Source organism: Agelaius tricolor, unplaced genomic scaffold, assembly GCF_023055355.1.
Source record: "Agelaius tricolor isolate 1412-34295 unplaced genomic scaffold, bAgeTri1.0.p SCAF_16, whole genome shotgun sequence".
NCBI lineage: Eukaryota > Metazoa > Chordata > Aves > Passeriformes > Icteridae > Agelaius > Agelaius tricolor.
In genome coordinates, this window is record NW_027269276.1 from 17,023,131 (window position 1) to 17,047,522 (window position 24,392).

General features: G+C 49.6%; 2 protein-coding genes across 7 annotated transcripts in view; both read right to left on the reverse strand.

Annotated features, from left to right (window-relative positions):
- Positions 1-16,825, reverse strand: part of PPCDC (phosphopantothenoylcysteine decarboxylase) — a 26,359-nt gene extending 9,534 nt beyond the window's left edge. Inside the window, exons 1-6 of one of the 6 annotated variants that reach the window (XM_071441837.1) lie at positions 15,543-16,825; positions 13,691-13,855; positions 9,165-9,260; positions 6,771-6,899; positions 4,914-5,082; positions 1,794-1,897 (exon numbers count right to left, since the gene is read on the reverse strand). In XM_071441837.1, the coding sequence (XP_071297938.1) occupies positions 1,812-1,897; positions 4,914-5,082; positions 6,771-6,899; positions 9,165-9,260; positions 13,691-13,843 (633 nt within the window). In that variant the 5' untranslated portion in view covers positions 13,844-13,855; positions 15,543-16,825 and the 3' untranslated portion in view covers positions 1,794-1,811. Of the gene's footprint in view, positions 1-1,279; positions 1,898-4,913; positions 5,083-6,770; positions 6,900-9,164; positions 9,261-13,690; positions 13,856-15,532 lie in introns of those variants that run through there. The other 5 variants (XM_071441835.1, XM_071441836.1, XM_071441838.1 and 2 more) reach the window with 5 other exon arrangements.
- Positions 16,826-16,977: 152 nt separating this feature from the next.
- Positions 16,978-24,257, reverse strand: SCAMP5 (secretory carrier membrane protein 5). The gene is made up of 7 exons (XM_071441834.1): positions 24,102-24,257; positions 22,511-22,587; positions 22,125-22,253; positions 20,274-20,430; positions 19,520-19,621; positions 19,242-19,359; positions 16,978-19,140 (listed from the first exon to the last, which is right to left on the reverse strand). Exons 2-7 carry the CDS (start codon positions 22,515-22,517, stop codon positions 18,946-18,948), a joined length of 708 nt encoding a protein of 235 aa, XP_071297935.1. The 5' UTR covers positions 22,518-22,587; positions 24,102-24,257; the 3' UTR covers positions 16,978-18,945.
- Between the last annotated feature and the right edge of the window lie 135 nt (positions 24,258-24,392).

Genomic DNA, 24,392 nt, shown 5'->3' on the forward strand with positions numbered 1-24,392 from the left:
TCTCCCTGGCCACGTGTGGGGGCCTGTACCTGTGCCAGGCTGGAAGCTGCTTCTGCCTCCCAGAAGGAGCTTAACTGTTTTTCTTCTATTTGCCCTGAAGGAAAGGTGGTTTGGGCACAGGTTTATCCCAGCCTGGAAAGCTATCACAACCTGCTTCCAAGGAAAAATCAAAGCAATTGTGCAGATCACTTTTCAACATTTCTGGAGCAGCTCAAGGCAGCAAAGCAGGCTTGGAAGAGAGGAAGGCTCTTATCAGGAATGTGGTGTTTTGCCCTGGACTAGAGGAATCTCTATTGGATTTTCTGTGCTGCCAAGTCAGGGAGCAGAAGAAGGGATAAACAACTCCAGGCACAGGAGGTAGCTAGGACAGATCCCAAGGACAAGTGCCAGTTGTAGCAGCCAAAACACACATTGTCCTGTGAGGAGAAGAAACACCATTCACATCAGAAGTCATGGAAGCCAGAAACATCTCTGCTACCGTCAGTGAGCTTAAGGGAATGTCCTCTGAGAGGCTGAGAACATGAGCAAATGATGCAGGTCACTCCATAAATCCTGGCAAAATGCAGAAGCCACAGCCACAGCACCACTGTGTGAGCCACAAGCTCTGCTCACACCAAGATCCTTCTCAGAAATTGTGACTATGTGGATTTCTGTCAGTGGAAGAGCCAAAACAGGAAAGGTTCAGAGGTTTTATTTGTGTGGGATGGGTAAGTTAAGCAAACCTAACCTAGTGACCTCTTCCCTCATGCACAGCAGGCTGGAGGTTTCCCTCACTGGCAGGATGCACATGCTGTACCCAAGGCCTCAATTTGTTTGGGTTTAGTCAAAAATGAACTCTGTAGGTCAGCAGTGATCTGCTGGAGCAGTATGTTCCACAGCTCCCAGTCCTCTCAGGAGCAAGATCATGTTCCCAAGGAAAGGCTGGACTGGGGGAGCCCTGCCTGGTCTGGCCCACAAGGGCACAGGATTTCCCAACTTATTCATGCCAGGCAATAAATTTTCAAGCTGAAAAGGTCATCAAAGGTGAAGTTTCACTTCATTCCCATGGGAAACACGCAGTCTTGGCTTTCCATGAGGGCCTGGCCTGCTTGTTTCCTGACTGGGGCACCCAGATGGGCAGGAGGCACTTTGGAATGAGGTTGATACCTGCATCCCTCTCCAGACAACAGTTACAAAAGGACTGCAGAGCTCCTTTCAGTCAATTTTTTCTCTGATAAAACCCCTAAGCAGACACAACTTAGCAAAGATACTGGCCAAAGCAGTTTCAAGAGTCAACTCATCAGGGGAAGGATTAAAAATTCTTTTTTATTAAGTTCCCAGAGGGAAAATCTGTTTGGACAGTGACTCCTGCTGGGAGGAACATGCAGCCAGCACAGCTATGGACCAAGCTTTAGAGAGCAGGAATGGTCCAGGAGACACTTGCTAGAAGGGACTGCAATTACCCTGCACCAGAATTTGCAGGGCCTTTTCCTCTTTAGAACCACAGGAGCTCAAGCATCTTCTGCAGCCTGCCCAGAACAGAGCAGGTGTGAAGCACTGGGGGCTGAGCAGCCTCAGGAACAGTTACTCCCAAAATACCACAGGGTTTTCCACACTAAAGCAGCACATTCTTGGCTCTGGTTTTTGAAAGTCTGTGGTGAGGTACCACATTTCAGTTTGGCACCAGCTGGAAGACAACCGTTGGCTCCTTCTGTTGGAGAGCAGCTAAAGGTATGCATGCCATGGTACCAGGGCAGCTGAGCCCAGCTTCCTGCTGGCTTTATCTCCAAACCATCAGGAAGGCACAAAACCACCATTTACATGCCAAAACATCAGCTCTGCCTTGGCACATCCCGTTCTTCAAGGATCCTTTTAACTCTTTCCACGATGGTCCACACTTCTGCCATGGCACCTCGGCCTGCAGGGCAAGAGCAAAACCACATGGTGAAATCCAGGGTGGGGGTAACCTAAAGAAAGTGTGTGGAGCAAAATTCCCTATCTCACCTCCTTTCTCCAGGGTATATTTCAATCCAAAGTTGTGTGGTTTCAGAATCTTTCTGAAATAGTTTTTGCCTACACAAAAGACTTGACAAATCCATACCATTCCCATGACTCTGCCTGGGAGAAAGGACCTCCATTAGAGAAAGCTGTTGTGGATTCCCACCAGCCTGAATCCTGGGAGCAACTCTTGGAGAGGGCTGAGTGCTGGACAGAACAAAATTGAAAGGTTTTTTCTTTGGGCCTGGTTATCTGCCAGATGAACATCTAATCTATGTTGTGCTGCTGCTTTCCTTTGAAGCAGTTTTAAACTCAGGTTCAGAATTTTAAAGCCTGAGATTATTAAATCACCTTGTCTAACCTTGTGTGCTCAACTCAGCACTGGGAACTGAGGCCATTCACTCTTCTAATTTGCCTGGAGCTGAGGAAAGATGCTTCTCCCACAGGTATTTGTTTCTTGGAAGACTGAAAAGGAGTCTCCCTTGGTATTTTATCCTGCTGGCTAATTGATCTCATAAATTACTTCTCAGCAGAAATTAGTTCTGGGAAATGCTGTTTTCATCTTTTTCAGACCTATAAATCCCAGGATGTCTGGAGCATCCTGTGGACAAGCTGCAGGCAGATTTGGACCCTTCTGCTCTGCTAAGCTCAGGGAGAAGAACTGCACCTGACAAGAGACACTCCTCTGCATGGTTTGGCAGAGCTACACCCTTCCAAAATACTTTCAAGGCCTGCCTTCTTCCTCCACCATCCACTACTCCAACATCTCTGGCAATTCAGTGCTGGATTTTGAGGTTTAGCAAAGCAAACTCTTACAGCACAGCTCAGGCCTACAGGTGGAAATCTGTGAGTGTGCCAGGCTCTAGAAATCCAGCCAAGGATGATGAAGACAATGGCAGTGTGGAAACTATCCAGTCAAGAAACTCACTTTGGTATTCTAACTCTTTTAGCTGGACTTTCTGTCTAAACCCACACTTTACTAAAGGAGAAAAATTCATCAGATAAAACTCGGAGGCAGTAAGGATCTGGTGCATTTCAGGTGAGACTCAACCACACAGGGTGAGGAAGAGAAACCTCCTAGAGCAAAACAAACCACAACATCAACAGACAAAACTGGTGCAAACTGAGTCTCTCCTGCACCACATGTGTGAGCTTTGCTACGTGCTGCTTGCGTGGAAACCAGGGAAACCCCTGCGTGGATGGAAGCCACAAAACCAAAATGAGTGTGGAAGAGGCTGTGGGTGAAAGGCCTGAGAAAAGGGGAAGGGATGAAAAAAAGTCAGTTGTGGAGACAAGTTTGGTCTTTAGAGAGATGGAATCCATTAGTGCCCTGCCATAATCTCCCTACAGGATGCCAGGAGAAATGCTGGTGTTTGCCATCAGGAAGATCTTGTTGGGAATGGACTCACAAGCACAAGTGGAGTCCAGTCAGATGAGGCTGCTCCTGTCATCCCTGCCTCCCTCTCCTCCAAGCTCCTTCAGGAGTTTGCTCTCACAGCTGAGACAGCTAAGCTGGACATGAAGAAATTTGATGTCATCATGTCTAAAATCCCAGTGGAAGGCTAGTCATCTAAGATATTTCAACTGATGCCTCAGTTACTTGACTACACTTACCTAACTGTAAATATTTTTCAGTTTTCAGTTCCAAAAGTACAAATCCATGGAGGCATTGCACCTACCTAAGGAGTCCAAAACCAAGCCAGGCCTAGAATTTAACCATGAGAGACATTTTAACAGCCTGTCTTTGTCACAGACTGTTTATTGGACTGACAGGGTGGTTAAAATCCTGCTGGAGCCAGGGCTGTTACATAGAAGTAGGTGCAGGCTGTGGCTGGAACTAAGGCACGTTTTACAGAGATTTGCCCAATGAAACTTTAATAAAAAAGCAAATCCATTCATCCAAGTGGTTTGTATCAAAACCCTTCCCAAAAGTCAAAATACTTCAATTTAAAGCAAGCTACTAAAACTCAAATGAGAGCATTATTTCTTAACACTGCAAGCTAAATGTATTCAGTATGCACTTCCTCCACACCCCTCTTTCACTTCACAGAACTCTGGTGTCAAAACCCCAAATCACAGCTTGTTTGGAAGGCTAAAAAGTAACCCAGGCAACAACAACAACAAATGTTAAATGTGTGTCCAGCTACACCCCCAGCCACATCTGCAAAGGGCTTTTCTCACTGTCTGCACTCAGGGACAAGATTTAATCCCAATGATGGAACTGAGGTGTCATGGACATATTTTATGAAAAATCCTTTTGCTAGGATCTTTTTCTCCTGAGAAGCTGAGAGGCCTGAAATGTAAACAATAATTATCTGCTGCTGTGGAATGCAACAGGTGCATCTGTGATTGGTCTTATGTGGTTGTTTTTAATTAATGGCCAGTCACAGTCCAGCTGTCTCAGACTCTCTGGTCAGTCACAAGATTTTATTATCATTCCTTTCTATTCCTTGCTACTCTTTGATGAAATCCTTTCTTCTATTCTTTTAGTATAGTTTTAATATATCATTTTCTTTTAATATAATATATATCATAAAATAATAAATCAGCCTACTGAAACATGGAGTCAAGATTCCCATCTCTTCCCTCGTCCTGGGACCCCTGCAAACACAGCCACACTGAGGAACTGAGGCACAATGAAAACAGCCCCCAGTCCCAGCAGAGGGCAAAGTCAGGACACCCAAATACCAGGCTGGTGAAGCTTGCCACAGGAACCTTCCTTCTCTGTGATCTCCCCTCTTCCTGAATTAGCATTTCTGTTAAGCATCAGGCTCAGCTGGAAGCTCTTAAGGATATTTAAAAATTAATGATGAGGGATAACACGGGGCAAAGCTTCAGCTTTGGCAGTTCAACATCTCTGTGGCCACACAGCAAAAGGCAGCACAACCCTCCAGGACAGGGCAGGGAAAGGGGCAGGAGCCAGGAAAAGGACTGACCTTCATCTCCACACACCAGTTTCTTCACCACACAGGGGATCTCTGTGTAGCCAAAGGCCTTGAGCTGCTCCACGTGGCGAGCTGTGATGGGATGCTCCCACATGGCCGTGTTCATGGCTGGGCAGAAGAGCAGGGGCTTGCTCAGGTCCCACGCGCGGATCACACACGTCTGCAGGAGAAGCCATGGCGGGGCTGGGATCTCCTCACTCCTTCCCATCCCTTTGCTGCACCTTTCCAGCCTGGCTGTTGTTTTGTCAGCACAGCTGGACTAACCCATGGGCTGAGATTAATTTGCAGCACATTCCAGCCAAGCTCATCTCTGACAGGCAGGAAAGATGAGGGAGGCTAGGCAGAGGATAAATCCCACCCTGCTCCAGGCAGCAGCCCAGGCACAGCAAACCAAGCTGGAAAAGGATGTGTACAGACTGTGTGGGATACAGAGGAGCTGAGAGGTGGCCACAGATCTTACTGACTACAAAGACACCCCCGGGGCAACACTTCAGATAACAAAGCTGAACACTGAAAGTTGGCAATGAGTCTTTCTGACATGAAATGCCAGCTGGATCCATAACTCCCTGTAAGGGAAACAGTGCTGCTTCCAGGATACAACAGAGGAGAGCATGAGCACATATGGGCTGCTGCAGGAGATGCTGGCAGGTTACAAGGCATCTGGCAGCTCCTGTGTGCTACAGGCAATCAAATCTGACTCCTCAGCACCTCCAGATAATCCAGGAACACCTCATCCCCTTGGAAAGACAATGCTGGTTGCTCTTAGTGCAATGTCCATTGGATTCCCCAGGCCTTGCAGCATTTCAAACAAAGGAGCTTCCAAGGGAGCAGCTCTGATCACAGAGTCTTACAGGAACCCTGGCCATCCTTTTTATACCCTGTGACTTGAACCCTTCCCAGCACAAGGAAATCTGATGAAATCTGTTCTGAGCTGCCAACCAGCACCTCCAGCACTCACTTCCCTTTCCTGGAGCTGCCTCTTCCCCTCACAAGGCTCTCAAAGATTGGCAGGAGCCTATGAAGCCACACATCCCTGACATCCATCCTGAGCTCTTCCCTCTGCACACCCACAAGGGACCCAGAAGGACAAGACGTTGCTTGTCCCTCCCACAGATCTGCTCTGGGTGGATTTTGTTCATTTATATGCACTTCTTACCCAAAAGGCTGTAGGTCACACAGATCTGCAGCTTCCTGAGACCTTTTGTGGTTAATGCCTGGCCACAAACTATTCAGCCCCACTGAAGGTCCCCAGCACCCAACAAAGAAGAACACTCCCTTTAAATACACTTTCTGATTAGGCTGAAGAGCTCAAGAGCCCTTTAAATACCAAGAAACAAGCCTGAACAAGCAAAGTCCTCTGTAGCTGAGGCTGGGAGGTAAGTGGGCATGAGCATGTCTGAAAGTCTGTGCTGTGTTAGGTGAGGGAGGTGGTGAAGTAGCAGGAAGTAAACAGTTCTATCTGATCTCACAGGTGTCTTTCCAGATTGCATTGAAAAAAATGTAGAGAAACTCAAAAGGGAGTGAGTGTGTGTTTGTGTGTCTGAGTGACAGAGAGAGAGGATGGAGGCAGAAAGAAATACCGGCCTCCAGAAAAAGCAGGGAACACAAAGCAGGGCTGGGAAATGAGATGAGAGGCTGAGAGAACTGAGGAGTGGGAACAGATTTCAGGGAAGAAAGGAGAAGGAGCAGGGGAACCATGCTGGGGAAGAGAGAGACAAGCAGATGAAAGGGGAGCAGAATGTGCAAATCTCACTGTCGGTGATGCTGCGAAGCACCAAGGTTCCATGGAGGCAAGGTCAGGCAGTGCTGAGGGGTGGCAGCAGTGGCAGGCAGAGCCTGGGTACTCACCAGCAGGTTGTCACAGATGCCATTGGCGACCTTTGCCAGCGTGTTGGCATCCAGAGGTGCCACCACCATGAGGTCAGCCCAGCGCCGGAGCTCAATGTGCAGGACGGGGTCCGAGCGGCCCTTCCACAGCTGTGGGGAACACGAGGTGGGCAGCACCAAACCCTCACACACCTCATCCATCCCACCCAGGAATCACAATTCCTGATGGAACTCCTGTGGGATTATGCTTATGGAATTTAAGGGATGGCAGTGGATCAATGGATAGGGGGATTCTTTCCCCACAAGACAATTAACACATCTGACAACCACAGCAAAGAGCTGGTTTCACCTCACAGCAAAGAGCTGTCCCTATCCATGGCATTCCTTAGCTTTGTAATTATTCCTAAGAGCTCCATTCCTCAGCCAGCTGAGCCAGGCAGGCCCAAACCAGGGGTACATTTCCTGGGGAACTCATGTAATTTATAAGTTTCACATTGATGTGAAGCTGCCCACTGGCTTCTCATGAGGTACAGACCCCTAAACGAACACGTCGCTTTTAATTAGGATGCACAACCCTCCCTACTCACACTCAAAGCAGCAAAGAGAACCCTCCTAAGTACTGCAAGAAACAGTGTCCTGTTGCCCTTCTCCACGATGGATGAGGTTTATCCAGTTTGGCACTTCTCTCCTCTCTTGGTTCTCTGAATCACAGAATGGTTTGGGCTGGGAGGGACCTTAAAGCTCACCTTGTCCCATGGGCAGGGACACCTTCCCCTTGACCAGGTTGCTCCAAGGCCCATCCCACCTCTGAACACTTCCAGGGATGGGGCAGCCACAGCTTCTCCTCGACACACCCTTGAGTGATTATTTCTGTTTTCTCTAAAGCCCTGAATTACTCAAGAGAACCCTGGTTTTAAGAGCTCAGTTAACTGGGAAAGAGTCCTGAGAAGCAGCAAACAGCATCAGGTGCTTATTCCCCAGAGGAGACCCAACCACAGGCCAGCAGGGGCTCTGTCAGGGCCACAAACTGCTCCTCCTCTGAGTCACGGGAAGCCACAACAAAAAGGCAGCACCCAAAAAGCCGGGGCTTCCTGAACACCTTTCCTACCTCCTCCACTCACTTCTATCCTTTCTGGCCATGTTATTGTCAGAGTGAAGGATCTCCCAAAGAGATGCTGAGCAGGCTGTCACACTGAGCCCAGAGGAGGCCATCAAGCTGATCAGAGGGATGGAGCAGCTCTCCCATGAGGAAAGGCTGACAGAGCTGGCAGTGTTCAGCCTGGAGAAGGCTTTGGAATGATCTAATTGTGTCCTTGCAGTGCCTGAAGGAGCCAGCAAGATGGAGGGAGGCTATTTACAAAGGCCTGGAGCAACAGGACAAGGGGAAATGACTTCCAGCTGCCAGAGGGCAGGGTTAGATGGGATATTGGAAGAAATTGTTCCCTGTGAGGGTGGTGAGGCCCTAGCACAGGCTGCCCAGAGAAGCTGTGGCTGCCCCATCCCTGGAAATGTTCCAGGCCAGGTTGGATGGGGCTTGGAGCAATCTGGGATAGTGGAAGGTGTCCCTGCCCATGGCAGAGGGTAGAACTGGATGAGTTTGAGGTCCCTTCCAACCCAAACCATTCTGTGATTATTTCCCACCACAAGGGCTCCGTGCCTGCTCTCCAGTGTGCCAGCAGACCTCAAAGCTTGACCTGCAGCCCTTCTATCACCCCACTTCCTCAGAAACAACTGCCTGAGGCTGTAGCACCTTGGGATCCAGTAGGTATCCACCAATCCCTGAGACCAGCCAGAAAGTTTCCCGGCCATTGCCATTGGTGTTTGTCTGTCCACTTAAAAGTGATGCTCATGTGTGAGCAGGAATAGGGGTAAGGAGAGAGCACCTTGTGCTCAGATCAGCACTGCAAAGCAGGGATGAAATGTAAGGAAAAACAAATCTTGATGCTTGTACAATGAACCTCTTCATACTCAAGGAGTCTCAAAGTGTGTCAGTAAAACTGCAGTCAGGAGAAAAAGTCGTTTCACAGGGAGCAGAGATGTTCACAGCCCTGACAGCTGAGCTAAGGAGAATGAAGCTGTTGCCTGCGTGACAAGTATGACTCATGACAAGCACCAAACTTGCTCACCATGGCTCTGCAGTGGCTGTCTTGACATTTCCTGACACTCAGAGTGGCTGAGCCCAGGGTTGAGAGAGACCACTCTGTACTCTCCCTGCCTGCTGCAGGACAAAATCCTGCACTGCATCAGAGCAGCCTCTCTCTTCCTCTTCCTTTACAGCACGTTCTTCAAAAGCCACATTTCAAACATATATTCCTAGACCAAGGAGTGAATCTTGGCTCAGGTTTAAAAAAGAACTAAGTGTGTTTCTTGCAAGAAAACTTAAGAGGAATGCTTTTATTTGCAAGGACAACTCACCTGCCACTCCTCTTCATCACCATAGAGGGTCACAGGAATCTCCTGGGCATTGTAAAAATGTTTTGCTCTCTCAGTAGTGACCACCTTCACCTCGAGCTAAGCAGAAAGAAAAAGACCACTGGTTAGACTTGAGGAGAATTTAGAAGGTTTTGTGGCTTCTCAGAGAACCTCCCCTATTCACAGCTGAAAGGCCAGGCCACCACAGGGATCTGCAGGAACCAGAAACTCATTTCATGTCTACCTAAAACAGACAGATCCTCACCTGCCAAGCACAAGGGAAAACCTCTGAGCAGCTGTGTCCATAGCACAGGGTTTCTGTGCAGCAAACCAGTGGCTTCCACAAAGAGAGACTGGGTGAACACAGGAGGGTTCTCTCTGAAATCTCAGATAATCCTGCAAAGCCACTGGAACCTTCCTTTACTGGGGAAAGCCTATCCCATCCTTCAGGTGTCTATCTGACACGCACTTACAAAAGGTGCTAAGGTGAACCTCTCGTTTCCTCCTGCAGAAATCTTCCCAAGTGGAAAAGGGGCCCTTTCCCAGTTTTCTATGTGTCCTGCAGCTCTGATGATGCTGCCAACAGCTCCTGCCACAGGCAGGGAACCAGAGGTGTCCTCCACACACCAGGGTCAGCCAGTGTCAGCTCTGCATGCCCTGACTGCCCATGTGGGACATGGAGCTGAATTTCCAGCTGAATTCCTCCCAAGGGTGTTCCTTAAACCCATCAACATCAAAACACATGGATGGAGCATTGTGGATACTGGTAATGAGGAAGATGAACCTCAGGCTGCTGATTACAGTGAAAAATACCCATTTTCCATGGTATTGGCCACTACCTGCTCCTTCCAGCAACTCCCAGAACCCACTGCACGGTTCTGTTGATCTGGCAGTGAGATGGGGAGAAATCAGCCCCACCAGCTGCTCCTTCCTGCTGGACAGCAGTGCCTTGAGGTAGAAAACTGAGGAGGCACTTGGTGTGTGCACTCCTTGCTACAATCAACTGCTGGAAACCTCCAAGCTCCAAGAAGTTCTCTGCAACAGCAGCAGTGATATGACAGAGCACATGAATCCAGCTCCCAGCACCATTTATTCCAATGGGAACAAGGCAGTGTTGGCTCCTTGCATCCTATGAGACTAGAATAACAGCTGGGAGCAGTGGAAAATCCCAGCCTCAGCATATTGTGCCCACTGGTAATTTCCCCCCAATTTCTGAAAGAAAAGTGACAGGATAAACCAGCTGCACGACACATTTTTGGTACTGTACATTTGCTTTTCTGCCACTTCTAAACGTCTGTTTTTCTTGAAACACCCCTGACTGGGAATGACAGGTGTTCATAGTGTTTTTGAGCATGAAGATCACACTCCCAGGCATTAGCTAACTGTATTATTTCCATGCTAACCTCACCCCACAGGAAGCTGCTCGAGCCAAGCAGCGACACCCACAAAGGTGCTATCGCCGTTCCGCTGCGCCGCAGGCTTCGGGTGAGGTGTTAACCTCAGTCTGCAAAAAATTTATTTATTAATTTGGGGGGTTTGAAGGCCACTGTGCAGTTTGAAGGAGATGGCTGCTCTCTGAAATGCTGCCATTGAAAAAAATATTTATTTCTTCCAAGCATAAGCCCATGACTAGGGAAGAGTTCTAGCTGTCCAGCACTGCATTCAACCATTCCAGGCCAGAACGTTGCAGAGGGACGTTGAAGGAGTCTGAGTGCTGAAATCCCACCAGCCCCCAAAAAAGTTGTTCTGTGAGTTAAATATTCTCCCTAATGAAGGTCTTCTGCTGGGGTGGGCTCCTGGTTCCCTCAAGTCCCTCCAGCTAGACTGGGAAGAGCCCACTGTTCTCAGGATTACCTCAGCCTGCATAGTTTATTCTATTTACCTGGCACACCCTCTGTTTGCCTGTGGATATCTTCAACAGTAAAGGGAGTTTGGCCACACTCAAACTCCCTCACTGGAGACAGTTTAGATTAGTTAAAGGTCTTTGGCTTAAGCCAAATCTCCAAAACAAACTTTACCACAAAGCCCACATTCAGGCAACACTGCTGGTCTCTGATAGAGGATTCTCCTGGCCCAGCCCTTTGTGCTCAGGGGAAGGAGGTGCACGTGGTTATTTTATTTTTTAATGGCTTTCTCAGGTCTGACAGCAAAATCTTTCTAGACAGCCTGAGCACACGAGCTCCTCTGTTAAATGGCACCTACAGGCTGAGACAGAGCCTGCCTGGCAGCTGCACAAAGTGACAGGGTGTGATTTAAACCTGAAGTCCAGGTGACATCCTGGAGCTTCAAGAGAAAAACTTTCTGCCCACCAAATAGTCTGTCCTGGCCTTTCTTTAACCTAGGATTGTTAGCATTCAGAAACACATAATCACAAGAATGATTATATGCAGGTGTTTTTATTGAAGAGCTCTGGGTGTCAGGGGTACAAACCCAAATCTGACTCCAACAGGGGTTCAGGATGAACATGTTTTTATATTCTATCGTTATATGACTTTCATGTTAATTATTAAACTTATATTGTTCTACTGTATACATAGATTTCAGCCAAGCATGGGCTCCTCGTGGTCCCCCTCAAACTTCTAACATAGTTTCTCATGATTCTTCTTACGACTAAACAATAATTATATTTAATTACTAAACAATCATTACATCTAACAATTATATCACTTATCATATACTGCTTACGCAGATGCAATTTAACATGATCTGGCAAACACAAAGCCTAACATTTTCAGAGTCTATTTTTAACATTTTTCCAGGGCCCCACTAAGTCTAGCTTCTTTCTAATTCCCCGAATTTGATGATTTTAAAACCTTTTACTATCAGGATCACAGGCTGGTTTGGATTGGAAAGGAAATTAAAGGTGTTCCAGTGCCACCCCCTGCCATGGGCAGGGACACCTTCCACTATCCCAGGGTGCTCCAAGCCCCATCCAACCTGGCCTTGGACACTTCCAGGACAAGTCAAGGACAATTCAAGCAAAAGGCACTGAGCTGTCACATCCCCTGGCACCCTTGAGGAGGTGTTAAAGTTTAATGAGCAGCAAAATCACTCTGCCAAATTGTTCACCACAGAGCATTTGAGGCAAAACATCCATTTAAAGTAACCACTCTGGTTGCAAGCCTGTGACCACATCTCCTCTGGTATCAAAGCCATATTCTGCTTCTGCCCTGCCTGCTTTGTAAAGCTCTGCTCCAGCAGTAAAGGAATTGATGCAACAGCCTGGTGCAGGATCAATAAATGCCATGGGAAAGTTACACTGACTCAGCAGGCCTTGAAATCACAGCAGAAATGAGTAAATAACTTTGATTAATAAGCTTTTATAAACTCCTGGATGTCTCAGTTTTGCTTTTTCTGCCCTAAAACCAGTGGCCACAATCTGCACTGGTTGTCACAGACCTCTGGGGCTGCACAGAGGGTTTGAGTCCAGCTGTCTGCAGCTTTTCATTATGAAACAAACACTCAGAGAGAAGCAAAGGGTTTGAGCCAAATTCCTACCACAGGTCATTTGCATTCTGCCTGTCACCTGCACAGAAGGATGTCCCAAGCTCCAGGAGCAAAGGAAAATGGACAATGGCCAAGTTAATCCAAGAGGGAGAGGATTAGAAGATCTCTATCTCTGGCTCTGGGCTGGTCACCCCATTCCTTAATGTCATTTTTCTTTGTCCTTCTTATTTCAGGCTGGGACCTTTGGCCTCATTAATCACATCAGGCCAAGTCATAAATTAACTGAGGCCTCCCTTTGCCTCACCTCCAGCTCCCTTTCCAGCTTGGGTGACAACATCAACCAGATAAACCAGCACCTCCTCTGCTTTTTTGCTAAATGTACCCATGAGGTACAGCCTCCCAAGGCACCCCAAAGGAAATTCAGGTAGCAATCTCATCAATAAATCTGCAGATTTCAGTGCACCCTTCTTGCCCCTGCCACTCCTTTCTTTCACTGCTCCAAAATAGTTCTTCCTTTTCTAAAAATCTAAGAGTTTTCTATGTTTAACTTTATCCTACAGCAAAAATAGCACATTTCTCTCCCTGATCAGGCACCAGTGGCCCCTGCTGGGCACCTCTGTTACTCCAGACAACAAATAGTAAAAAAATACTACACAAACACATAGAGCAGCTTGTGTTCTCCATTTCTGGTTTTACAAGGTCTGTCTTCCCTCTCTGGGTCACATTTGGAAAAGCCATATCCCACCCATGCAAAACTGCAATACCCTGGAGATTTCAAGTTTCAGAAGCATCACCTCTGTCTGCAACCACATTTGATAACCTGACTGACAAGGACAAACTCCAGAAAAAAACAAAACACCCAAAGCAAAAATCATTTCAAGTATGAAATGATAAGAAAAAAGAAAGAAAAAAAAAAAAGATTTTTAAAAACAGGTGGAATTTTCCTCACAGACTTTTTTGAAAACTAAGTGGCCCCTAAGGAGGAACTTGTTATTTTTGTTATTTTAGCAGAAGGCATGTGATCACTCCCCAAAACCAGGGTAACTTCAACTTCACAAAGCTCCACCAAGAGCTTCACTCACCCCAGGGATTTTCAGCAATTCTGCCACCAGCAGGGGCAGCTTTAGGGCAGCCACGCTTCCAGTCACTCCCAGCAGCACATGGAATTTTTCCTGTGCCACAGATGAGCTGTTTCCTGCAGGAATGCCTGGCTCTGGCAGGGAGATGGGCTCCATGCTCCAATCCAGCTGTGCAGGCACAGGGAAACAAAGACACTGGGCTAACACAGCCTCCAACCCCAACACATTCCCAACAGAGGGGGATCTAACCTGGACTCTGCAGGACCCAGAAAGATGGGATGGCTCTGGGTCATCCCCAAATGCCACCCATCCCACAGGGATTTCAAGCACCAGCAGAACTTTGAGGGCAGCTCAATGTGTAATTACATTTTTCTCTCAGACACTGGGAAATAGACTCCTAAAACTTGAGCAGAGAGGCCACAAAAGTGCCCTGGAAAAGTTCATGCCCTCCAAAATTAAAACTCCCACATGTTGAACGTGGTCCAGAATTTAGGGCAGATAAATAAATCAATTTGGGATAAAATTTTACACCAAGTTCTCTAAAGGCAAACAAACCCCTGCTGAGATGCTTTCCCTCTGTACTCTCTGGTGATTAATAAATGCACAGAGATGTCTTAATAATTAAAAATGTGGGGCCTCACTGCATGCACAACCATCTTGTTTCTCACTGTGTCCCTAAATATTAACAGCAACACTAGAAATAATTCCCTAGCAGCTCTAATTCAGGTCTGCTGCTTCCTCCTGGCCTCCCTATGCTGCTGCCACACTGATAAAAACCAGAAATTAATGTTTTGGTGAGGAAACTAACACAAGTATCTCAAATATAATCAATTAATGATTAAGCAGCAAAGAGCAAATTCAGTTCTTGAAAAATCACTGCAACCAGTAAAGTTTGTTCCATTTTAGTGATGCCCTTGTTGTTCAAACTGTTTGGAATCACTTTGGGTGGAAAGAAGATGGACACTGGCTGTCCTGATTTTTGGGAGCAACTCAGAGGGTGGAGAGAGGAATTTCACAGGATCACAGCCTGGTTTGGCTTAGAAGGGAAATGAAAGTGAACAAATCCTACCCCCTGTCATGGGCAGGAACACTTTCCACTAAGAACCCAATTCCAGCTTTGCTGATTAGCAAGGGTAATGAAGAGGTGAGGAAATGCAGCAGGACATTGGCTGAGAGATTTTAATGCTTCCACCATGCTTTACATATTTATCTATATTTAATTAAAATCAGATTATTATGATCATTTATAAATAATTAAAATTATTATCTACTTAAAGCATGCTTAGGATGCTTCCAAAATGTCCACAATTAATTCCACCAAAGCATCCACAAATTAAGGGTAATTAAGAGGTGAGGAAATGTAGTAGGACATTGGCTGAGAGATTTTAATGCTACCACCACGCTTCACATATTTATCTACATCTAATTAAAATCATATTATTATTTATAAATAATTAAAATTATTATCAATTTAAAGCACCCTTAGGCTATTTCCAAAATGTCCACAATTAATTCCACCAAAGCATCTACAAATTAAAGCCCGGGTATTAAAAAGTAAATTTTTAAGTAGGAAACTTTCAAAATGCTTACGAATTATAGAGTAATGATAAAAAGGATAAAAATGAAAAAAATATAGAACAATTATTAAAATTGTAAAATAATGATAAATACGGTAAAACAACGGTAAAAAAGGTGAAATTTTTCAATGGTACAAATGTAAAAATAAAAGCAAAAATAGCGGTAAAAATATAAAATAACGGCAAAATATTATAGTAGAAGCTGTATGTATAATAATACATGTAACATAACGATAAAAAAAAGTGCTGGGCCGCGCTTTCCTCTTACCCAAACACACCTGTGGGGAAGCAGCCACCAGAAAATTGGCAATTTACAGACCCTTAAGGGTTAATTAAATCGACTTTTAATGCGGTAGCGGTGCTGCAAACGGCTCCAAAAGGCCGCACACCAGCACTGAGAAGCCGCAGGGGCCCCCAGAAGGTGCAAACAGCGCCCGACACCGCTCCGGGCAGGGCCGGGAGGGCCGTGAGGGCAGCGGGCGGACCGGAACTGGGGAGTGCCGGGAACCGGCGCACGCACGGCGCTGATTGGTGCGCTCTGCTCTGCCCTCGGCGCTGATTGGTGCGCTCTGCTCCCGCCTTCGGCGCTGATTGGTGCGCACTGCTCCCGCCCTCGGCGCTGATTGGTGCGGGCAGCGCGCGCGCCCAGCGGGAGGAAGGGATGTCATGGCGGCCCCTCACGGCCCCGTCCCGGGTTATGGCGGCAGTGTTGCCACCCGGGAGGGCTTTGTGCCGCTCTGTGCCCCAGTCGTGCCCACGCGGGGGATCTCGCCAAGGGCAAGCGGGTGGCTACAGGCTGCTCAGGAAGCAGTCTTAGCTGGGATTGTGGCTCGTGGCAAGGTTTTGGAACGGAACAAAAACCAAAGAAACTCGGTGTAGAAGGCCTGTGGGGGACAGTATAGAGGAGAGGGTCTGAGGGCCCCTCAAGTGACCCGGGTGATATCTGAGCCCAGGAAAGTGCTTGAGATCAGGAGTGAAACCTTTCCTATGGGATTCAGGGCAGCCACACAGAGCTGGCAGGGGAAAGTGGATTAAAGGACTGAGTATTCATTGTCTGAGGCACAGACAAGATAAGGGGAATGGCTTCCCATGCCAGAGGGCAGGGTGAGGTGGGATACTGGGAAGGAATTGTGCCCTGGCACCGGATCCCCTGTGGCTGCCCCTGGATCCCTGGAAGTGTCCAGGGCCAGGCTGGATGGGGCTTGGAGCAGCCTGGGACAGTGGAAGGTGTTCCTGCTGGAGGAGCTGTAAGGTCCCTTCCCATCCAAACCACCCCATGACTATGTGGGCACGACAGACCTGGGGCAGCCCGTGGTGTCCAGCCCTGTGCAGATCCAGCTCAAAAGCAGCAGTTATTTAGACATCCCTCTGATACTGGCTACCGACAAGCAGCAAGGCCAGCAAGAGGCAGAGAGAGGTGTGCCCTGCTGACTGCATGACATGAAAGACAACAGGGACACCTCAGGAGAAGCCCAGGTGTGTTCTATGAGAGGCGTCTTACCCAGTAACAGGAACAGCCCATCTCTCCCACCCTGTGGGCTTCAGGAGCACCACACTTTGAATCAGCCCCACCTGGAGCAGGGACAGCTTGCAAATAACCGAGGTGAGAACGAGGGGTCGAGTTTCCCACCTGGCTGGAGCCACGGGGGGAACGTTTCAGTGCTCACACATCGGAGCTCATACATCACTCAGGAGACACATCCGAGAGGAGGGTTAGGTGCTGAAGCAATGTCTGTTAGTTACAGCTCGTTACAGTTATTATTGATGCATCTTATTGTCAATGCAAGAGGTGAAGTCACTTAATCCATCATTTCTCAGACACGGATGACAGAGCACGTGGTTTGGCAGAGTAAATTTTAGGCGAGCTAGAAATGGATTGCACAATATTTAAACCTGATTAAGTACATAATAGGCTTAGCAAAGGATTACTTTTCTCCTGACATTTTATACATAAATATATACACACACACACACACACACAGAGACAGGCATTTTATCAGTAGCTGCATTTTAGTCTGGTCAAGAGACGACTGCCTATTGCAGAATGACTGGAGTGACACCCTTAAAAAGGAAACTAGTCTTGGTGTGCTTTGCTGGAGAAGAGAAGGTCCTTTTTGGGGTGATTCTCAGGGGTAGGGGTCACATCCAAGCATCACTGGAGGGCTGGAGGGGACAGATATGGGGCTGGGGACTCGCACAGTCCTGGCTGGTGGCACACTGAGCTCCTTCCCTGTGCCAGGCAGGAGATACTGGAGCCAAAGGGCTGGATTGGATTCTGTTTGGGCTGCTTTTCGAGGACTTGGAGAAAAATTTGGCTTATTTAAAGTGCATTTAGAGTTGAAAAGTAGCTTTCCCTACTCCTGCCCTGCAGCATCCATCCCATTTATGCTCCTACTCATAATCTTTTCCAGGGTGTGCCAGTCACCTTCCCCAAGAAGTGTTGGTCTGAGCTCAGCTGCCTCCTGTGAGGGTGCAGGATCATTATTTAATGTCAAACATCCCCAAATTGGGCAGGGATTCGGGCCTGACAGGGAAACACAGGGCCACATCTCACCACGCTTTTCAGGAGTGCAAGTGAGCAGGAGTCCTTCCCTCCAGCCTGGAGGTTTCCTTAAGAGACTTAAATGAGCACAAACCTCCAAAGCTAACGGGGACAAACCTTGGCCTGGCTATTTCCATGAGCAGGGAAACTGCTTGGATGTGCTGGGATTCGGGGTGGCAAGATTTGACCCGCAGCCTTGCCCAAGCACAGATCCTCTGAGGAATGCTCTGTCACTTTTACAGCTGCTTTTCAGAACAGAAGCCTTTAAAAAAAACAGACTCAGGATGCAGAATCTGGAATGGGATGGTTGTATCCCACAGGGAAAACCTGTCCTTGCTCCCCAACACACACACACATGCACACACACACACTGGTCCTCCACGTCGAAGTGTAAACTACTCACAACACCACACACTGAGAGAAGTTGTAGATCCTGAGCCAGGGTGTAGATTAGGAATCTCTTGGCTTCCAGCATATCAACAGCAAGATTGAGGGTTTCTTATATTTTTTTCCCTTTTTTTTCTTTTTTTTTTTTTTAATCCTAAATCAGCCAGCCACCTGCTAGTTAAAAAGCAAAAGAAAAAAGGAGAATTCCCAGGATTGCTTGCCCTTGCTGAGACAGTGGCAAGTGGCTGGATGCTACCAACTGAAAGAGAAAACTCACACATGTCAAAAACCCGAGGTTTGGGGCTTATTCCAAGAGGGAAGATGGGTGCTGGTTGCTATTTTTCCCTTTTTGGGGGCATGAGGGGGGGGCTTTTGGCTGATGAGGTTCTAACGTACACCTATCACCACAGTAATTAAAAAACCACCACCGTACACTATTCCACAGGGAAAAAGAAGACACGTGAACGGACACTGACTACCACGCACAACAAGAGCCCTGCAGGTCAACTCACGGCCTCTTCAGAACGAAAAAGAAAGGAGAAAAGAAGAGCTCAAGACAAGAAAAACAGAAAAAAAAAAAAAAAAAAAAGGAAAGAAAAAAATCCCAAAGGATCTCGTTACAAAGACGGGAAAAGAACCACCATTATGGTACACTCTGACTTTCTGAGACAGCTGCAGAAACTCAGGCTCAGGCTTCCTCCTCCCTTTTTCCCCCCCAGCTCTTCCTCCCGAGGACAGAGTCCTGCTGCTGCTCACATCTCGTTGGAGTAGGTGTAGTTGGGGGTGGCCGAGTACTGCGTCTCGTGCTGCATCATGGCGCCCTGCGCCGCCCCCATGGCCGCGTTCTGCGCCGCCTGCTGCACGTGGGGGTTCTTCCAGGCCCCCGTGGTCCACTCCTCCTGCGCTTTGCTGAAGCTCCCGCCGCTGCCCCGGTAAAACTTGTGCACCTGCAGGGAAAATCCAGAGGGGCTGAGCGCCCGCGGCCGGCACGGAGCTCCTGGGGTGGCAGGAGGGCCACCCAAAGCCACCCCTGTTCTTCCTGCCATACCATGGTGAGAGCGATGAAGGAGAAGACTGCCATGGCTGTGAAGAGCACGGTGGGGATCAGCATCACCACAGCTGAGCCCACGTTGGTCCCAAAGAAGGAAATCGCTGCAATCCAACCGCTGCAAGGAGATGGAAACAACTGGTTCATTCACCAGCTCTCCCAGACTGCCAGCAGCCCTCCCAGCTCCTCAAACCATCTTCACCAAGGAGAGAACTAGTAAGGAAGCTAAAACACCACGGTGACCACCCTTGTACCCAACACAGCAGCATTTTCCTTACCAGACCCCCCATCCAGGGATCCCCACTGCCTGGATAATGCTGATCACCAGCTGGGCCATGAAGGTGAAGAAGAAGGCCATGAAGCTGAAGGAACTGTCTGTCCTGCAAGAGAGGGTTCAGTCACTCCTGCACCTCCATCCCTGCTGCACTCCAAGGGAAGGGAGATGCTCCAATGTATCAGACCTGGCTGTAGTTTAGCAGGAGGGTGATGGAAAGAAAAATTAAAGGCAAAGGAGAAACTGCAAGAGGCTGAAGGTGGTCAAGGGAAACCTGGGAAAGCCATGGGGCACCAGACCCTCCCTATGGCTCAGTCAGCTGGGCTTGAGGACATCTGTGTTGGGACACGACTCTCAGCTCACACCACCCCACATGGGGAATAAATACACCCCTAGTTCTCTAGATTTGGGGACTGACCTCAGCACCACAGGTAACCTGTACAAACACCTCAAGGATTCATGGAAAAATATAAGAGATGCCTCAGGGATGAGAGGGAAAGTGGCACCCCAGCTGCATCCTCACCACTATCCCCCACCACTGCACAGAGGCACAAGGAAAGTGTCCTTACAACACCTGATGGGGGGTTTGGCCCCCAGGAAATCCCAAACACTCTGGTTTTGAAGGTTAGAAAGTAAAGCTAAAGGGCTGCACAGAAAGGAAATCCCCCAATTAGTCAGGCAATGCCCCAAGCTAAACACTGACCGTTTACGAAGGAAAACAAGGCAGAAAGAAGCCAGGCTCAGGTGCGACCACTTACTTGAAAGCTTTGTAAATAGGTCTAAACCAGCAGACATAGGAGCAGGGCGTAAAGAGAATGAGCCAGAGAATTGCCAGTCCAAAATTTACAGCTCCGCCGCCTCCAATGAGCCACGCGAGGCAGCCCACGAGATTCACCGCCAAGGTGATGCTGTTCACTGCAAACACACACACACACACAGAGCAGAGTAGCACGGATGCAAGGGTGGCACTGAGACACCAAGGACCCCAACCCCAGGGACTGGCCTCAGAGTCCTGCCCTAGCTGGATTTCCCTTAAATTAAGCTGGGAGCACATTCCCAGGCTGGCTGGGCCGAAGGGGGTCAGGCCTCAGCTTAGTGTAACAGGAGGAAAATCAATGTATCACTGAGAGTTGTAATTCCCTAAGCAGTTCCTGAGCTCTGAAGATTGGCAGGAGTTGCATCCTCCCACTCCTATCAAGCCAGGTCACATTTCCACTAACAGAAGGAAACTGGAGGAATTGTGGTGAAGTTTTTCGCTTGCTCCAGATAGATCTTTGCTGAAGGAGCTTGTGCAGGAGCTCCCCGAGCACCACTGAGAGCCAAAATGCTGAACTCCTGACCCTGCCTCGCCGGTTCAGGGGGTGACACATTTCCCTCGCCCACCCCTGCCTGGGATCAGGCCACACAAGGGCTCTGACTATGAGTCCCAGCTCAGCAGACACAGGACAAAGCAGAGAAGGCTCAGCTGCGTTCTGACGCCTCCGAGTTCGGAGAATGATTCATTATTTCGACGAGAACGAGAGCCCTCCCACCACCGCCTGCCTGAGAGCTGCAGCTGGCAAGGCAAGGAGCTCAGCTGCCCTAAAGGACAGGAGGGACCTTCCAGCCATTCTGTGCTGGCTGTCTGAGGGGCTGCTGGGGAGAAAATGACCCAGAGAGGAGCTCCAGAGGCAAAACCCAAGGGACAGTGACTGGCTCTAGGAGGTGGTGCTGGTATTAAGGAGCAAGGACCAAGGTCTGCTACATTAAGAGGAAGAACATCCTGGTTGGGATGGGGAGGGAACTGAACACCCCCAAGAGAGCTTCCCCAGGGAAGCACAGCTTTTTTCCTACCATGCCTTAAACAAGCAAACCCTCCTGACATGATGAAGCTACCCCAGGGTCACCCTCCTGACAGGACACAGCCCCAGGGATGCCAGCCTGGTGCCATGGCAAAAGCAGGAACACACCACAACCTCTGTTGTGTTAGCTCAGCTCTTCCTAACCTGCCCCTAAAGCACAGGGCACTCCCTGGGCACTGGTGCTTCCAAAGTTCAGGGGAAATGCCTGATAAGGGAACTGAGTTCTAGAAAGAAATGAAATGCTGGTGCCAACTTGCCCTGAGCTGTGCACGTTTCCACCTATGCTGGGGTGTGACCTGTCCCTCTGGCTCTGTTCCCTGCCCATGTTTGGTGAAGAAGAGAGATCCAGGATAGCTGGAAGAGCTGGAAGCTGGTGACAGCTCTGTTAGCACAGCACGGCACACAGAGGCATGCAAGAGGAACAGGCAAGCTCCGGGAAGCCTCAAGCTCCACGTTTTGGGGAGCAGGCACACCAGCCCTCCAGTCTGAGCTGTCTCCTCCTTACAGCAGGACATCAACAGCACCACCAGTGACCCTGGGACACTGAGCCAGCTCCATAGCTCCATCCTGGAGGCTGGAAGGGCTGGGATCCATGGGATGCTGCAGCCCACCTCTCATTCCTGACTTTTAACAGGAGACACCAAGGCCTGGAGGGGGAGAAGGGCTTCCCCTGACCTTGTCCTGCCCTTTCAGCTGGCAGCTCCCAGAGGAGCAGCCTTTGGAGAGGCAAACAGATCCCACTGGAGCCATTCCCACGGGGCCACTCACGCATCCAGAGGTAGTAAAGCCGCTTGGCCATGGTCCGGTGCTGCGGCGGGATCTCCGCATCGAAGTCCTGGTAGAAACATGGCTTCAGGGGGATGAACTTGGGCAGGGGAGGGAAGTTGTTCACCTTTTCTGCAAGGAAAAGTTTCACTGGTATCAGGCTGAACAAAAAGCAAGAGGCTTCCTAAATAACGCCAAGAACAGTCAAATTTTACACAGGAGTTAAGGATTTCCTATGGAAACTGCCACCAACCCACCCGAAAGGATCAAATTCAGCCCTCACTGGCCACAGAGATCCTGCAGCCATGGACACCCCCCACCCCACTGGTGACTAACAAGGTGACATTATGGCCAGTAGAGCCCACAATGATCTCCAGAGCCCCCTGTACCTGCCATGCTGGCACACGCTCAGCCTCTCTGCTCCTTGGGAGAAATACTTGGGAAAAACGTGGGAGCTTTAGCAAAGCTGGAGGAGAACAAGAGAAAAAAAAGGTTGATTGAAGTGGTCAGGGACGTCTGCAAAAGCCTTCACCTTCCCTCCCATTCCCAAACAACTCAAGGACAGCAGTTGGCTTCACTTCTGTGACACTCTGGACTATCACACATCCAGGCTGGCACCTGGCTGGCAGTGTGATAAATCCTGACTCCTCTGGCTCAGGCTTATGTGCCAGTTAAGGCAGAAGATTACGAGAGGATCCAGTGATGTGGGGCCTCCCACTCCCAACTGACCTACATCCAGGAGAGGGCCAGGTAGGGCAGCAGGGAAAGGAGGTGGCTGTGGGCAGTTTGAAACTCTCAAGTTCATTACCTGACCCCAAAATAATTATTTTTAAAAATGTATTATTGGGGTTTTCTTGCTGAATTCCAGCACAGGGGACTACCTGGCTGCCTAGTAGCTGCCATCTCTGCAAGCCCAAGCCAAAAACAAGGCCAAAACGGGAGCAGAAAATCAGAGCAGAGAAATCAGCTGGAAAAAAAAATAAATCAGTGGCGATTGTCACTAATGAGTCACTTGAGTGCCTGGCTTAACAATTACTCATGTCATTTGGCACCTCATTCCAGAGCATGCAGGTGGGAAAGGAGAGCTTAGCATCCCAGGACCATCCCAGACCATTCCATGCTCAGCTCTGTGCCAGATGTGAAAATTACGGCGAACTAAAGCAAAAAATTATTACCTGAGGTTTTAAAGAGAAGCGTGAAGATGGCGTATCCCCACCTGCCTGCAGGTTTTGCCCTTTCCTAGTTATCCAGGCAGCGACCAACACATTTCCCAGGACACGGGGTCCCGGCAGTTGGTGCCTGGGGCTCCTGGGGGGATTTGGGGAGCTCTCTCTAGGGGTCTATTCGCACCCCCCAGGGCTCGCCGTGCCCGACATCCGCCGGCAGCCCCCGGATGCTTCCATCCCGCCAGTGCTATAAATACGAGCTCCTCGGGCGCGGTGACGTCCGCCCGGCCGCCCCTACCCACGTGTGCCGGGAGCGGGGACACACGGCCCGGCACCCCACGGCCCCGCCACCGTGGGGCCAAAGCACCGGCACAGCGACACATTCGGGTGGGGTTTTTTTGCAAAATGAGGAATATGGTGGAGTGGATGGAAGAAGGACGGATAGGTGACGGCACCGAGAAGAAACAGCTCTGGTGCGCGGGGCGCTTTTGGGGAGGGCAGGCAGGGCTCGGCATCGCTGCCCCTACGTTTCCACGCGTGAAGGGCTGCGTGCCCCACGCATCCCCACCTCACAGCCGGCGCAGCTTCCCAGCAGCGGCCTGGATCGGGGAGAAGGGCGGCCCAAGCCCCGCTCGGTCCCCGGTGCACCCACGCGTGTGCAGGGTCACCGCGGCTGTCCCCACGCCGCGCATCCCCCCCCCCGCAAGCGGATGCAGAGCGGGAGGTCGGTGCAAAGGGCGGCCAGCCCGCTCGGGGGGAGCATCCAGCGCCCTCACACCGAGGCGTTTCCCCTCTCCACACTCCCGGGACTCACCACGTGGCGTGACCCGTCCCGTCCCCTCCGGTCCCCGGCGGGTGGCGGCGGCCGCCCGCCCGCCCGGTGCTGCTCCTGCCGCAGCGACCGCGCTCTCGCGAGACTGCGGCGCCGCCGCCACCCGGGCTATGGCCAGCGCCGGGATCTCGCGAGAGCGCCCGCCGCTGTCCAGGGTCCTGATGCCGCCGGATGGAGGGGCGGGGCCACAGGGAAAGGGCGGGGCCTACTGAAGGGGCGGGGCCATTATGGGGGGCTCTATAGGGCTGGGGGTTCCATGGGGCTGGCAGTGCT

Coding starts and splice junctions, on each gene's coding strand:
- SCAMP5 (XM_071441834.1), bottom strand. Junction 20,431..22,124: donor GCTTTACTACCTCTGGATGC/GTGAGTGGCCCC, acceptor GTGTGTTTGCAG/TGAACAGCATCACCTTGGCG. Junction 19,622..20,273: donor CCTATTTACAAAGCTTTCAA/GTAAGTGGTCGC, acceptor CCTCTCTTGCAG/GACAGACAGTTCCTTCAGCT.